Source organism: Phyllobates terribilis, unplaced genomic scaffold, assembly GCF_046119375.1.
Source record: "Phyllobates terribilis strain yellow unplaced genomic scaffold, ASM4611937v1 Scaffold_70__1_contigs__length_7381418, whole genome shotgun sequence".
Classification (NCBI taxonomy): Eukaryota; Metazoa; Chordata; class Amphibia; order Anura; family Dendrobatidae; genus Phyllobates; species Phyllobates terribilis.
Genome location: NW_027362830.1, coordinates 6956894 through 6973341, shown reverse-complemented (window position 1 = coordinate 6973341; position 16448 = coordinate 6956894). Strand labels below are relative to the sequence as shown.

The 16448-nt window shown below is 45.0% G+C and overlaps 1 protein-coding gene across 1 annotated transcript in view; it reads right to left on the bottom strand.

Moving 5' to 3' along the window:
- Positions 1-3254: 3254 nt before the first annotated feature.
- LOC141194395 (uncharacterized) overlaps positions 3255-16448 on the bottom strand; it is a 62454-nt gene continuing 49260 nt past the window's right edge. The window contains exons 8-9 of the mRNA XM_073662299.1: positions 10108-10115; positions 3255-4687 (exon numbers count right to left, since the gene is read on the bottom strand). Of these exons, the coding sequence (XP_073518400.1) occupies positions 3929-4687; positions 10108-10115 (767 nt within the window). The 3' untranslated portion in view covers positions 3255-3928. The remainder of the gene's footprint in view (positions 4688-10107; positions 10116-16448) is intronic.

The following is a 16448-nucleotide window of genomic DNA, read 5'->3' as shown; positions in this document are numbered from 1 at the left end:
GCATGCACCATCATGTCCAGTTCCCCGTCCGTTGCCACATGCCTTGCCCATTTTAAATGGAGGACAGTATCTTCCACGCTCACTACAAATGGCTGAATTTGGAGTGAACTTATATGTGATCCGTGTGACGGAGAAAACAGAGTTTTAAATAGCTGGCCTGTAGGTAACTATTTTTAACAGCGCCGACCTTGTGTTAGTAAGTTCACTGACCCACTGAAACAAAATTTCAATGGAGGCCAATGGAGCGCAATTATATGTCATCCATGTGATGGACAAACCACCGTTTTAAATAGCAGGATTTTTAGCGCTATAATATGGAAAGGACCTGGCTGTATTCTGCAGTGCCAACAAGCAAATGGCGCAGAAAAACGGTGTTCTCTGGATTGACTTTTAAGCAAATAGTCAGGATAAAGATAAAAAAAAATGATTCCTGGCCCCTAATACCTGGGGCGATTTCTACAAATATCTGTAAAAGCACCAGCAGACAGAACTGGAGTGGACCCTCTTGCTATATGCACTGCAGTCTGCTATATACCCTGCCTGCCTAGCATGGGGGCGCTAGGTCTGATATAGACCTGATGACCCTGTGTGGCCAGCCAATCACTGTAATGCCACAACCAACATGGCTGCGGCTTTACAGTGTGTTGCAGACAATCCCTGCATGTTGATTGGCACTCTAAAGAGCGCCAAATATGCAGGGAGGGGACCCGAGCTCCCACCGAGCAACCCCGGAAATACTAGGCGAGCGCCGAGCAGTTGCGAGCAGTGAGATGCTAGGGCAAGCAGTTGCGAGCAGTGAGATACTCGGGCGAGCAGTTGCGAGCAGTGAGATGCTCGGGCGAGCAGTTGCGAGCATGCTGGCTCATCACTAGTTACGGTTCATTACAACATTCCACTCTAAAGCTACAGAATTATGTGACTGTCTTAACAAATCATGGCCCATCTTAATGGCTGACCCCATATTGGCAAAAAATCTACCAGAGAGACAGCAAATCACCTTCAGAAAGGCAAAAAATCTCTGTGATCATCTTATGAGAAGCCACTATTATTCTACCACTCCCCCTAATTTTTTGAAAAGACCACCTCCAGTAAATGGATGTGTACCATGTGGTTGATCTGTGGCATGTCCTAATGTCGAACATGCTAACTCTTTCAGAGATTCCCAGGGCTCTAGGACCTATTACATCACCAAACCGATAACTTGTACCTCTAAAGCGGTGGTCTATTATGCGACATGCCTCTGTCCTAAAATCTAAGGCTCACAACTAGATAACTTAAGACAAGAATATGTGAACACGTCCTAGGTATTGAAGCGGCGGTAAATGAAACGGATATTTCTACGTTAAAACTATTCCCAAGCATTTGAGAATACACCATAAGTGTGACGCATCTAAACTTAAAGTTCGGGGTATTGACATGATCACCACTAATATTAGGGAAGGTCGAGTGAGCCAACTATTAGCCCAGAAAGAGAGCAGATGGATTTGGACTTTGATCACCTATATCCACATTGTTTTAGCTATTTTATTTGTGCTACCTTTTTATCTAGTATGGTTGGGTAGTAGTTAATAATTTCTATCTGTCAATGACGTTGAGGACTTCCATTCTGCTATTGGATAACATGGACATAATTGCTGGCACTGTGTTGTCTCTCAAGATCTGTAACTTTTTTCCTGTGTGCGCATTTTGTCCAGTTATTATTGTATATATTTCGCATTTATAGATCGATATATTGAGAGATATTTCCTTATATCTTATTATGCATTTATACTATGATCTCATATAATCGTGTTATACTTCATGCTTTTCTTAAATATATACTTTGTTTTGTCATGGCCAATTAACTTCTCTGACTTATATAGAACTGGCTATCGCCTATAACCCTTAGATACATATATACATTTGGGCTATGCTATTATTGACAGATTACCCCATTATGCTTGTTTCTTTTTCTCTCCGGTTGTATTTGACTATATGTCTGTGGACTGGGCGGTACGCATGGCTCCACTGTTCTCTGTGGTGTCCTCGCTGGCCGTATCAGTCTGTGCTCCATGACGCGTGATCACGTGGTTCCCCACGTACTTGCGGCGTGATGGATCATATGACGCGCTAGTCATGGATGCGGCGGTGTAGCAGTGATTGCCATGTGTCATGTCACGCCCTCCCCACACCCACTGGCCGAGAGACTACACACCCCCTTTTCTATTAGCTCAAGGGTTCTTTTTAAACCCTACCCACCTTCATTAGCGCCACCTCTTGATGAAGGCAGCCGTGCCGAAACGCGCATCAGGGTGAGCGCAATTGAGGGGCGTGTTCACATCCACTGGCTGTAAGTATTCTATAGGGTTCATGCTACACTCTTTTTGCTGCCATTCTTTAATCTTTTTTCCTACTTAGATGCATTTAGGCTTTAATATGTATTAGGATATACTTTTACCCTGTCGCCTAAGAGTCAGGGCACTGATACCACTTATAAAGATCTGCTGTCCCCGGTATGAGCTATCTATATTAGTACCTATATATAGACAGCGGTGTCACTAACCTCTTATATAGCAACTACTTCTGACCTACCTCATAAGCACCTGCACTTTTATTGAATGCTTCACTGCATTTTAACAATATATTCTTATTTTTTGGCAGCCCAATTATGTATTTACATCAGAAAAGAATCATGTTAATTTGTCTCATGCTCCTCATTAGTCTCCTCCATTGTTTTACTATTAACTGTTTCTGTCTCTGTGATTCATATTTTTTTCCTGTATAAATTATAATTAATAACATTTTGTAATTTTTTCACTATTATATGGGACTCTGACTTGAAGTTTTTTCCTCTTGTTTCTTATGTATGGAGGAGGATGTGGGGCCCATTATACAGTATACTGGTTGGCCCACGACTTTGTCAAAGTTTTCATGTTTTGAGTTTTACATTCCTGATGTAGAATCAGTCTGGGTAAATGTACATGGACAAGGCAATAATGGAAAGCTGCTAACTGGAGTTTGCTACAAGCCTCCTAATATAGCTGAACACGTAGAGGATGAAATGCTGCAACAAATTAAAAAGGCAACAAAAACAAGTCATGGTGAAAAGTGTTGGATCCCTTGAAATTGTTTCAGAAAATGAAGTAATTCTCCCAGAAAATTATTGCAATTACACGTTTAGTTATACACATTTATTTCCTTTGCGTGTATTGGAACAACACAAGAAAACAGAGAAAATAAGGCAAATTGAACATAATTTCACACAAAATAGGCCGGAAAAAATTGTTGGCACCTTGCCAAAATAGTGGGTAAACGACTTTGTTTCAAGCATGTGAAGCTTGTTCAAACGCAATTGTGGCAAGTAACAGGTGTGGGCAATATGAAAATCACAACTAAAACTAGATAAAAAAGGGAGAAGTTGATTCAATCTTTGCATTGTGTGCATATGTATGCCACACTAAGCATGGAGAAGACAGAAAGAGGAGAAGAGAACTGCCTGAGGACTTGAGAACCAAAATTGTTGAAAAATATCAACAATTTCAAGGCTATAAGTCCATCTTTAGGGATCCGCATGTTCCTTTGTCCAAGGTGCGCAGCATAATCAATAAATTTACAACCCATACAGTCAAATATGGTGGAGGTTCAAAGGTGTTTTGGGGTTGTTTTGCTGCCTCTGGCACTAGGTGCCTTGACTGTGTGCAAGACATCATGAAATCTGAAGATTAGCAAAGGATTTTGGGTCACAATTTAGTGCCTAGTGTCAGAAAGCTGGGTTTGCGTCCTAGGTCATGGGTCTTCATACTTTACTTTCCCCTTGTTGACAGTGTGTTGCAGCCTCCCCTCTGGTTCCTCAGGAGGTATGAGAAACTCCTCAACGGCTTATTAGGGAGTTAGGTCTGTGGTGGCGTTTTTAGTTGTGCAGCTAGGGCCTTTCTTGTCTGTACAGAGACTAGTTGTGTGTAGTTGCAGCATTCTCCCCTGTGTGGGTTCTCCGGTGGTTATCAAGATGCGCTTTCTGGTTAAAACATTTCCCACAATCTGAACATGAAAAAGGCTTCGCCCCTGTGTGGGTTCTCTGGTGCTTATCAAAATCAGATTTCTGGTTAAAACATTTTCCATATTCTGAACATGAAAAAGGCTTCTCCACTGTGTGGGTTCTCTGATGTGCGATAAGATTTGATTTCTGTACAAAACATTTCCCACATTCTGAACATGGAAAAGGCTTCTCCCCTGTGTGAGTTCTCTGATGTGTGATAAGAGTTGAGTTCTGTGTAAAATATTTCCCACATTCTGAACATGAAAATGGCTTCTCCCCTGTGTGAGTTCTCTGATGGTTGATAAGAGTTGATTTCTCTGTAAAACATTTCCCACATTCTGAACATGGAAAAGGCTTCTCCCCTGTGTGAGTTCTCTGATGTTTGATAAGATATGATTTCTGCACAAAACATTTCCCACAATCTGAACATGAAAAAGGCTTCTCCACTGTGTGGATTCTCTGATGTGTGATAAGGTTTGATTTATGTACAAAACATTTCCCACATTCTGAACAGGAAAATGGCTTCTCCACTGTGTGGGTTTTCTGATGTGAGATAAGATGTGATTTCTGTACAAAACATTTCCCACATTCTGAACAGGAAAATGACTTCTCTCCTGTGTGAGTTATCTCATGCCTAACAAGATTTGATTTCCGATTAAAACATCTCCCACACTTGGAGCAAGAAAATCTATTCTTCGCTGTGTGAATTTTTTGATGTTTAAGAAAAGACTTTTTGAGAGGAAAACTATTTCTATATTCTGAATGTGAAAATGGCTTCTTTGCATTAGTATCAGTTTGTTTTTTAATGCTTATTTTGTGACTATGATTTTCCTTAGTAGTCGGTAATGAATCAGAAGACAGGACCTGTTTCATAGGATCAGATGACAGATCTTTGCTGTGAAGGGATGATGGTAAATCTGGAGTAACGTCAGTCACTTCAATTGTATCCTGTGGGATCTGAAAAACGTCTGATTTCAAAATTGAAGATGTCAGCTGTCCCTCTGATCTCCTGGTACAGTCATCTGTCAAGAATAAAACCAATTATTATTTTTTAATAAAAAATCCTTGAATTTTATATTTTTGAACATTTCTACTTAAACTGTCTGTAAATAAAGGCAGGTCATATAAAAAAATTCACTTATTCACCAGGACAATGACCATCTAATAGAAAACCTCATAGGATGAACCAGTGGAGCGTGGTGTTCAACTGTTTGATCATTCTGCCTCCCAAATATGGAGTAAAAGGCGCAGGCTCTGTCCAGCCACTAAGGTTAGGGAGCCTGGGACCAGTAGTACCATCCAGTCTGGCGGTATGGGTGTGTGTGCTGTCCAGCTGCAGTAATCTGCTCCCTGCTTCAGCCATTTGGAAAGCACCGCACCCTACTAAAGCTGGAAGCATATTGCCGGAAGCTGCCAGATCCAGCCTTGTTCTCCTCTGGTTCAGTCCTCTGTGATCAGCTCCCGGCTTGTGTATTTGTTTCCTGTTGTGACCTCGGCCCGTTTACTGACTACTCTTGTGTCTTCTGATTTTGTACTTTCTCTGCCCTCCTGGTTGTGATCCGGCTACCTGACTATTCTTCTTCCCATCTCACTCCACAGAACAGCAGGTAACACCGTGGCCCAAGCCTAGGGGTCTCTGTGTAAGTCCAGATCCATGTAGAGGGGTTAAAGGGTGATGAACAAAGTAATTTGAGAAATCTGTAAACAGGGTAGATAGTGACAAGTCTGTTTGTGGTGGCCATCTTTTGAGCTGCCAGGTGACCATGAACAGTGCCCCCAATACATTGTGTCTGCGAACTATTCCAGGAAAATCTGCATTCCTAATAGCTAAATGGCGCTCCTTCCCTTCTTACCCTGCCATGTGCCCAGACAGTAGTGTACAACCGTATATAGGGGATTGTCAGATTCAAGAGAAGTTGGAAAATAATTTGTAAGGTCCATTTGTTTCCTATTATCCTTTGTGAAGAATTCCAAAATTATCACCACATAAAGTGACACACGTCAAATATGAAAAATGGGGCCTGATTAGGAACATAAAACTATCTGCGGGAAGGGGTTAAATCAGAGGATTACTGAAGTCAAAAACTGTGACTATAGACAACAACACATCTACTGAAATGATCAAACTCAACAGTCTCCATCAGAGAAAAATGAGTAACTAGTGGAGAAACCTCTCTGGGGTAATTAGAGTCTGGGGCTCGGGGGCTCTTCATCATCTAAACTATCGTAAGGGACAATATTTTCTATCACATGAGTGTCAAGAAGAAATATTATAAATTTAAAGTGAAGTTTTTTACAATACTGCAGAGCTGAGGGGTCTTAAATTTAGATCTCTGGCATTTGGAAGAAGAAATGGAGATCTTTTAGAAAGACTACCAGGGAGTTACAGACTCACATAAGTGAGGCCGGCCGATCCCACCACAATCAAACTATCATACAGAATGAACTTGTAAAAAAAAGAAAGAATATATAAACATGTAACATCCCCAACAACAATGTATGTATGAAGGGAGAAATCCAACACTAAACCGGAGTTGCACTCATTTATGGTGGACCATTGGAGGTATGATGAGTCCTGACCAGAAGAGTAGAGAAAGTATTAGTGCCCCCATTTCAGGAGAGATTGTGCAGGAATCTGAATTCTTTAGGATTGAAAACATAATGGAATTTATGACGTGGAGTGAATCCATGAAACCAGGGCTCGAGCCATGCCACCACATCTCCTGCAGGCGTGAATAGATGTATATTACAGCCATCAGCCACGCACAGCTTAGAGATATGTCATGGCACAGGTGTAATGTTTTTATGTAGTTTATCAAGATCCTGTTTGAAGTTCGTTGGTTTTAAAAGAAATTGAAAAGTATAAAGGGAAACTCTGTTGTTATTGTACAGAAATTCACACTTGTCCCTCACTGCACATTTAATGTTATCGATCAAAAAAGCAAACTTTGGCCAGAAAGACTGGACCTGGTCTTGTAGGGACCATATGAGCACATTCAGCCGCACAGAAGGGAGAGAAGGTGGATTAATCCAATAAGATATCAGGGATCGAGGAAGCCAACAGCATCATTACGCTCCACTTTCTGTTACAGGTCCATCAGAATATGTTTCTTCAAGTGATTTTCTCACTTGTCAGCACATTCTACGTACGCTGTCATTTGGCTTTGTAGTTTACAGATCTGGGCAGGTAACAGTCAGCGTCTACTAATCCCAGGGGGTAGGTGGATCCTCCAGGTTGTAAGATCTATAGAATTTCACAATTACACAAAGAAAATTGAATATTTTCGGACGGAGGAGAATGTTGTGGTCTAGAGGGAAAATGGTGATCACAAGATTGTGATACGGCCGGACTACACGACTGATAAAGCCGCCACAGCCGGTGACTGAGAAGAATCTGTGACTTCTCAGAATTTAGTGGTCACTACTCACCAGGGTAGAGGATGCAGTGTCTCAGGCACGTGATCCCTTAGCCCATTCTCCCTGTCTTCTGGTCCTAAGGGATTACGTGCCTGAGACACTGCGTCCTCACTCTCCTTTCCTATTGTCATTCCCAACAAGTGGTACACTGATGAAGGTCGTATAGACCGAAACGTGTTTTTGTTTTTTTTTCTGCTGTGGACTGCAATTAAAATTGCTTTTGCTAAAATTCATTACCTGAGTGCCGACGTTCCTCTTATATTATATGTGGTTTGGACCCTACTCGTGCACCCTGGTCCACTAGTGCTGCGTTCTCCAGCACTATTACTGAGAAAAATCTGAGACTTCTCAACATTTCATGGTTACTACTCACCTGGGTAGTCATATGTAGGAATCTCCTCTTTACACCGCTCATCACCCCTCACATATGTCTCTGTAGTATTAATATGGGTCAGATCTTCACCCTGAAACAAATATTATAAAAGTCAAAGACAGATGGAGAAGTCACATGTATGATCGGCTCTAATCCTGCCATCTCCACCGTTCTCATTACACAAGTATAAAACATATAATACTGGTGGATAAAACAAGACCTTCACAGCCGTCTACAAATCATAGGGGAGATCTCATGACACCTTCTCTCCATCTACCTGATGATCCTGAGGAACATTGGGATCTTCTTGTTTACAGTCCTGAGGAAGAAGAGGACGGGGACATCTCTCTGGTGTTGTCCTCTTACTGGATAGATCTGGAGGAAACACATACAGGGACTGAATTCATTCTTTACATACAGATAATTATAGGCCGTGTGTATTTAGTCCTGTCTATTACCTGGTGATGTGAAGGGCTGGGGAACCTCCACCATGACGTCCTTGTACAGATCTTTGTGTCCTTCTAAATACTCCCACTCCTCCATGGAGAAATAGATGGCGACATCCTGACACCTTATAGGAACCTGACACATACAATGATACCGTCATCTCCCCGATCCCTTTATAGCGTTACAGTATAATGTCCCAGCAGTGTCACCTCTCCAGTCAGCAGCTCAATCGTCTTGTAGGCGAGTTCTAGGATCTGGTCATTGATGTCCTCATGTATCAGGGGGTGAGGTGGAGGCCCTGTCATTAATCTCTGGTTATGGAGAGACACATTAATAAATCTCACTACAGACATTTCCAGAGTCCTCACCTCTCCAGTTCTGTTCATTTGTTATTCCCATAGATAAGAATGATGTAATGTGACGTCATCAGAATCTCTCACCTCTCCAGTAAGCCGGAAGAGGATCTCTAGGGTGAGGTGTAATATCCTCTCCGCCATCTTGTCCCTGTCCATATCCATCTTTGATAAGTAAATCAGGAAAATTTTCTTATATAGACGATCTTCACTGAGAGGATCCGGTATTGTAGAGACCTGAATGAGAAGAAGATGAGCCGATGTAACATCATAAAAATCCTGTATAATAATTAGTGTTGAGCATTCCGATACTGAAATATCGGGTATCGGCCGATATTCGCAGTATCGGAATTCCGATACTTAATTCCGATACTTTTGCAATATCGTATACTGGAATCGGAAGTTCCCATAATGCAATGAGCCAGTTTCATTTTATTCAGCCAATGAGGATCCTAAGAAGTGTGGGCACATCCTGTTAGGCATGTAGGCATCTTAACTAATGGCATGGCTGTGATTGGCTGCTGAAATGATGTCATGATGCACTATAAAAGCCGCCGCCGCCATTTTGAGCTCACTCTGCTGTGAATTCAGTTAGGAATAGGACGCTGTTGTTCTGAGGGACAGTGTTAGCTACCTATTTGGTCTATTCTGCTTTACCCAAGCTACTTTATAAATCGCTGTGCCTTGCAGCGCTAGTGCACAGTTCTCTGTGCTGTTCACCGCTGTCTGCAAGGTCTGGTGTGTGAGTGCAGCTCACTCTGCAGTGTGTGCTTCAACCACGTCTGGTTGTAGTGCACTCAGTGTGTGTCACTGCCTCATACATTGTCCTTTTTTGCCAATTCATAATTTTTCCTGATATCTCCTATTAGTGTGGTGGTTCCATCCGTATTCAGCTAAATTGGTTCCAAACACACTATATAGGAGTAGAAAGAAAATTTTTTTTTGTCTTGCAGCGCTAGTGCACAGTGCTCTGCATCTGCACTGTTCACCGCTGTCTGCAAGGTCTGGTGTGTGAGTGCAGCTCACCCTGTAGTGTGTGCTTCAGCCACGTCTGGTTGTAGTGCACTCAGTGTGTGTCACTGCCTCATACATTGTCCTTTTTTGCCAATTCATAATTTTTCCTGATTTTTCCTATTAGTGTGGTGGTTCCAAACACACTATATAGGAGTAGTTAAAGGAGCCTTTCTGCAGCATTGTGCCCTGCAGCCCAAGCCAGATTAGTATTAGCCTATTTTTTGTAGCCTCATCTATTGCATTGTAGGTTACCTTCCAACATTGTAATAGCTACAAAAAGTTTGTGATACTATCGGTATTACATCTTTGGGCACATCCAGTGTCTTTTTGTGACAAAAAAAACCTAAATGAAGTTCACCAAACACTCAACTTTACAGTTGTGTAGGCCACATTAGCTCATATTAAAGTCTAGTCCACACTTTATAAAATTAGTGTTTCTTATACCTGTTAGCAGCTGTTCAGGAATAAGCACACTAAGCCCTTAGTACTTTTCTGCCTATCTTTATCAGTCTACCAAGATGAAGAAGGCAGGGAGTAAGGCATGTGGTCGTGGGCGTGGAGTTTCTGCAGGGAGAGGACGTGAGGATTCTGTGCCTGCAGGGAGAGGACATGGGGATTCTGTGCCTGCTGCGGGCACCAGTGACTCAGCATCCCCCAGTTTTACCAGGGAACAGTCCTTTATGTGCAGCTTTGTAGGAGCTAGCCATACCCCACTGCTGCGGGAGGACCAAATTGAAGCCGTTGTCGGATGGATGGCAGCTAATGCATCGACTTCAATTAGTTTCAGATCCTTTCAGGTCCTGAGCACTGAAGAGCACCCATCTGTCTCTTCACCACATGCCAAATTGCCCAGGCAGTCAGAGAGCCCTGGACAGGAGCCATCTCTACTTCTGTTCTCTGAATCTCTTGGCTTGGAAAGAGGGGGCCAGCCAAGCAGAATTTGAGAATTTGAAGAAGAGGTAGTATGCAGTGATGCGCAACCGTTTTGTCTCTCTGAATCTGAAGAGGCGGGTGGGCCAGTGCCTATGCTCAGCAGCACACCTCAGTACGCATCTGATGATGAGACTCAGGTGCCACTTTCTGGTGCATACTGTGCTGTCGAGACTACCCAGGAGAAGCAGTTGTTTGAAGAGGGTGGTGTAGATGATGAGGTCCTTGACCCATCATGGCGTGAGGGACAGGAAGGTGGTGGGAGCAGCTCTGAGGAAGAGATTCCCCGAACAGCCCAAAAAGGAGGGAGAGGGAGGGGGCAGACTTGGTTGCCTGTAGCCTCCACTTCGGCACCCATTAGGAGCATGGCTCTTCCAAAATCCAAAGCGGGCGCTCCCAAGACTTGCAGTGCCTGGTCCTTTTTTGACACAGTTGCAGATGACATTTGCTTTGTCAAATGCAAGCTGTGTAATCAGAAGGTGAAAAGAGGGAAAAGTGTCAGCAACCTCAATACCACAAATATGTGGAAACATGTGCGGACCAAGCACGTGGTGGAGTTACAAAAACACACTGAAGACCTAGGCCAACCTACAGCGCCACCTACCACCTCTTCAGCTCGTGTTGTAGCCTCTTCCTCCAGCTCACACACAGCTGGTTCGGCTTCCTCACAGGATCGCCATGGAAGAATCTCTGGCACTGTTGTACAGAGACACAGTGTAATTCCACCCACAGCACCACTTTCCCAGTCATCCTCACACTCCCAGGCCAGTCTACAGCCATCGTTAGCACAGGCATGGGAGAAAAGGCGCCCATACTCGGCAAACCACCGAGTACAGGCTCTGAATGCTGGCATTGCTAAACTACTGGCCCTTGAAATGCTATCATTCAGGCTGGTGGAGACTGACACCTTCCGTAACTTTATGGCATTGGCAGTCCCACAATACAACGTGCCCAGCCGCTTTTATTTCAGCAGGCAAGCCGTCCCTGCCCTGCAACATCATGTGGAGGGAAAAATTAAACATGCGCTACAAAACGCCGTCAGTAGCAAGGTCCACCTGACCACCGATGCGTGGACCAGTAAGCATGGACAGGGACGATACCTTTCCCTCACTGCCCATTGGGTAAATGTTGTGGAGCCGGGTACAGATCTTGAGAGTGGTGCTGTACGTGTTCTGCCAACTCCAAGGATTGCAGGAATCCAGTCTGTACACATTGACTCCTCCTCATACTCCAGTTCCTCTGAATCAGCGCTGCAGGAGCCGTCACGGTCTACCTCCACATCGACCCGTGAACGGTTACCTGTTATGATGACCAATATGAGCACAGCCGTGGCCAAACTTAAACAGGCCGTATTAAAATTTATTTCTTTGGGGAATCGAAGCCACACAGCGCAGGAGCTCTGGAATGCCATCAAGCAGCAGAGCGACGTGTGGTTTGTGCCAGCGAATCTCCAGCCAGGCATGGTAGTGTGTGAGAATGGCCGAAATCTGGTGGCAACTCTGGGCCTAGGCAAACTCACTCACATCCCATGTCTGGCACATGTGCTCAACTTGGTCGTGCAGAGTATTTTGAGGGACAATCCGGATCTTGATGCACTGCTTCACAAGGTCCGCATAGAGTGCGCTCACTTGCGGTGTTCCAGCAACGCAAGATCACGCATTGCAGCTCTGCAGCGCCGATTACGTCTTCCGGAACATCGCATCATATGTGACCTACCCACCAGGTGGAATTCAACGTTACATATGTTGGAGAGGTTGTGTGCGCAGCAGGCAGCAGTAATGGAGTACCAGCTGCAGCAGGAGCAAACAAGTCGCAGTGCGCGCCGTTATCACTTCACCACCACTGAGTGGGCCTCTATGAACGACATTTGCCACGTTTTGCGTGCCTTCAATTATTCCACGTGGATGGCGAGTGCAGATGATGCACTAGTCAGCATGACTATCCCCCTTATCTGCCTGCTTGAAAAAACACTGCAAGCACTAAGGGACGAGGTTTTGGAAGAGGTGGAGGATGAGGAGTCACAAATGCCATCTGCTTCTCTACAGTCTGCGCAACGTGGTTCCTCACAAAGGCCTAGGCAGGGGACACTTTGTGAGGAGGATGAGGAGGAGTCAATGGATGAGGAAGACATCTGTCCAGAGGAGGGAGGTACACTATGCTCTAGTAGTCAGTATCTAGAGCGAGGGTGGGGTGATGCAGAGCAGGCAGAGATCAAGCCTCAAGCAGGGGACAGCGTTTCTTGGCCAGTTGGCAGTCTGCAGCACATGGTTGATTTCATGCTGCAGTGCCTGAGAAACGACCGCCGTATCGCCCACATTCTCAACACGGCTGATTATTGGGTGTCCACCCTCCTAGATCGTCGCTACCGGGACAACTTACAAAGCCTCATAACACCATTGAACCGGGAGCGTAAAATGCGGGAGTACCAAGACGCACTGGTGCATTCCATCATGTTCTCCATTCCAACCGAGAGCAGTGCTGCTAGTGCTTTACAAAGCAGCTCAGTGCGTTGAGGCAGTGGAGAAAGCTCTGCACAAAGAGGGAGCAGAAGCAGCGCCTCAGCACAAGGCAAGACCAGTATGGCCGAAATGTGGCAAAGTTTTGTGTCCCCGCCGCCACAAATATCTACAGCATCACAGACGGCTCCAGTCAGCAGGAGGCAACGTTTCCGTCAGATGGTGACAGACTACATGTCTTGCCCTCTCAGTGTACTCCCAGACGGCTCTTCTCCCTTCAAGTTTTGGGTCTGTAAGCTGGATACATGGCCAGAGCTTAGTCAGTATGCATTGGAGGTGCTAGCTTGCCCTGCTGCTAGTGTATTATCGGAACGCGTCTTTAGTGCCGCAGGTGGTGTACTAACAGACCGTCGCATGCGACTATCCTCCGATAACGTTGACCGGCTTACTTTTCTCAAAATGAACAAGGCCTGGATCTCTCATGAATTTGCCAGTCCTCTTACAGAATAAATAATTGGTTGGCAACAGTATCAAGGTCTCCTGTTGTGTTCATGTTTCTACCACCTGAACTGTAATCCCTGAGCTCCAACACCGCCAGTTGGCGCTCGGAAGTGCCGTCTGCACAGTCAACACTTGCTGCCGTGTTATTGGGGTTCAGTAACGTCAGCTGTTCCTCTGCTGTGCGGACGGCAATTTCTCCTGCTCTGTCCACATTCTCACTACTACAGATTTCAAAGTTGCTCCAATTACACCTCTGGCTCCTCTGTTTTCAGTATTATCCCTGAGCTCCAACACCGCCAGTTGGCACTCGGAAGTGCCGTCTGCACAGTCAACACTTGCTGCCGTGTTATTGGGGTTCAGTAACGTCAGCTGTTCCCCAGCTGTGTGTCCGGCAAATTCTCCTGCTTTGTCCACATCCACTGTACTACTGATTTAAAACTTGCTCCAATTACACCTCAGGCTCCTCTGTTTTTAGTATTTACCCTGGGCTCCAATACCGCTAGTTGCTGCTCAGAAGTGCCGTCTGCACAGTCAACGCTTGCTCCAGTGTTATTGGGGTTCAGTAACGTCAGCTGATTCCCAGCTCTGTGTCCGGCAAATTCTCCTGCTTTGTCCACATCCACTGTACTACTGATTTAAAACTTGCTCCAATTACACCTCTGGCTCCTCTGTTTTTAGTATTTACCCTGGGTTCCAGCACCGCCAGATTTTTCCCAGCAGTGTCTTTGGCACGGGTACTCCCTACTGCCCAGCCTGGTTCCAGCACGCCAGCTGTTTCCGGGTAGTGTCAACGTCACTTTGTCTCCAATGCGTTGTCCTGTCGTGTTGCGGTCGGGTTAGCCGACTCTAAGGTGCCTGCAGTTTAGGTGACTCCTATGTGGGCTGCGGGATCTGGCAATGAAGGCTGGTTCCATAGTGCCAATAGGACAAGCACCCCCTGTAGGACTGTGGGTTTTGGTAACTGCGGCCGGTTCGCGGCCTTGAAACTTTTTTTTACATGGGTACCTTCTGCTACCCATCCGGGTTCCAGTACCGTCAGCTGGTTCTCGGCAGTGCCTTTGGCTTAGGTGCCTCCTTCTCGGTATCCAAGTTCCACCAACGTCTGCTGGTCCTTGGTAGTGCTTTCTGGCACAGGTACCTCCTGCTTAGTAACTGAGTTCCAGTACCGTCAGCTGGTCTTCGGTAGTTCCATTGGCTCTTGTACCTTCTGCTACCCATCCGGGTTCCAGTACCGTCAGCTGGTCCTCGTTAGTTCCATTTGCTCTTGTACCTTCTACTACCCATCCGGGTTCCAGTACCGTCAGCTGGTTCTCGGCAGTGCCTTTGGCTTAGGTGCCTCCTTCTCGGTATCCAAGTTCCACCAACGTCTGCTGGTCCTTGGTAGTGCTTTCTGGCACAGGTACCTCCTGCTTAGTAACCGAGTTCCAGTACCGTCAGCTGGTCTTCGGTAGTTCCATTGGCTCTTGTACCTTCTGCTACCCATCCGGGTTCCAGTACCGTCAGCTGGTCCTCGATAGTTCCTCAGCCTTCTTGTACCTTCTGCTACATTTCCAAGTTCAAGCTTTTTGAAATGGTTCTTGGTAATCACTCTGGATCACCCTGACGAGGACCCCGAAGACGAGGACCCTGAATACGAGGACCATGAAGGCCAACCCGATGAAGACGAGGACCCCGAAGACGAGGACCCCGAAGACCAACCCGAAGAAGACGAGGACCCTGAAGACCAACCCGAAGAAGACGAGGACCCTGAAGACCACCTCGAAGAAGACGAGGACCCCGAAGACAACGACCCTGAAGACCACCCCGAAGAAGACCAAGAAGATGACCCTGAAGAAGTTGACCAAGAGGACAAAGAAGAGAAGACAACCACCAAGATACAGAAGAACAAGAGACAGAAAACCAAGAAGCAGAAGTACAAGAAGCTGCAGAACAAAAAGCGGAAGAACATTAAGCATAACACTAAAAATCAGAGCAAAAGATAATATCTAAATTATAAGCAGAAGATGACTAAGCAGTGTATGGGGGTGAGTCCGTTCCTCCTCGTGGTGCCCCTGGAAAAGACCTGCTGCTGCAGGCCAAACTGAACGCGGACAAATCCTGTTGTAATTTTTTTGTGACGGGCAGAACGAAAGGTGTAATGTTCAAACTTTTATAGATAACAACTACAGGAATGCCTGTCACAAATAAGAATATGATGAAGAAGAAGAAGATGAAGAAGTATAATATGAAGAAGAATAATAGTTGAATAAGAAGAATATGAAGAATGTAAAAAAAAAGAATAATACGAAGAAGGTGAAGAAGAAGAAGATGAAGAAGGTGAAGAAGAAGTGGATGAAAAAGATGCTGATGCTGAGGATGATGAAGGAGAAAGTGTGGGAGAAGTAAAAAAGAAGGTGAAGAGCATGGAAGTAGTGAAACATAAATATCTGACAAAATATAAAAATACTTAACATAGTCGATATTTCCGTAACTCAGAACGTCTTAAAAAAAATATTAATTCCTGCTATTCCATTTGATTGGGCTAAACCTCTATGCCTTTATTGTCTCCCCCACCTCCCCCAATACATTCTACATTATTCTTAGTTGTTTTCCTTCATGTAGAATTAACCTACAAGGAAAGAAAGGGTTTATTTTTATTCCGATATTTCTGTCCCATTGACTTGCATTGGTTTCCGGTATCGGAATCGGCGATACCAGATGCTTTTTGGGTATCGGTCCGATCCAATCCGATCCGATATTTCCCGATATCGGAAGGTATCGCTCAACACTAGTTATGAACTCTTTTGGGCACCAGAACATAGATGTACACCTCAGGGATGGCAGAGGTGCGGCTGCAATAAAATCCCTGGCAGTTTAACCACTTGCTCCTGCAAAAAGTAAACATGGCATCCAAGAAGGTGTGACAGAGTTCGGCTGAATGCCCTCCTCCCCCAAGTACTGGG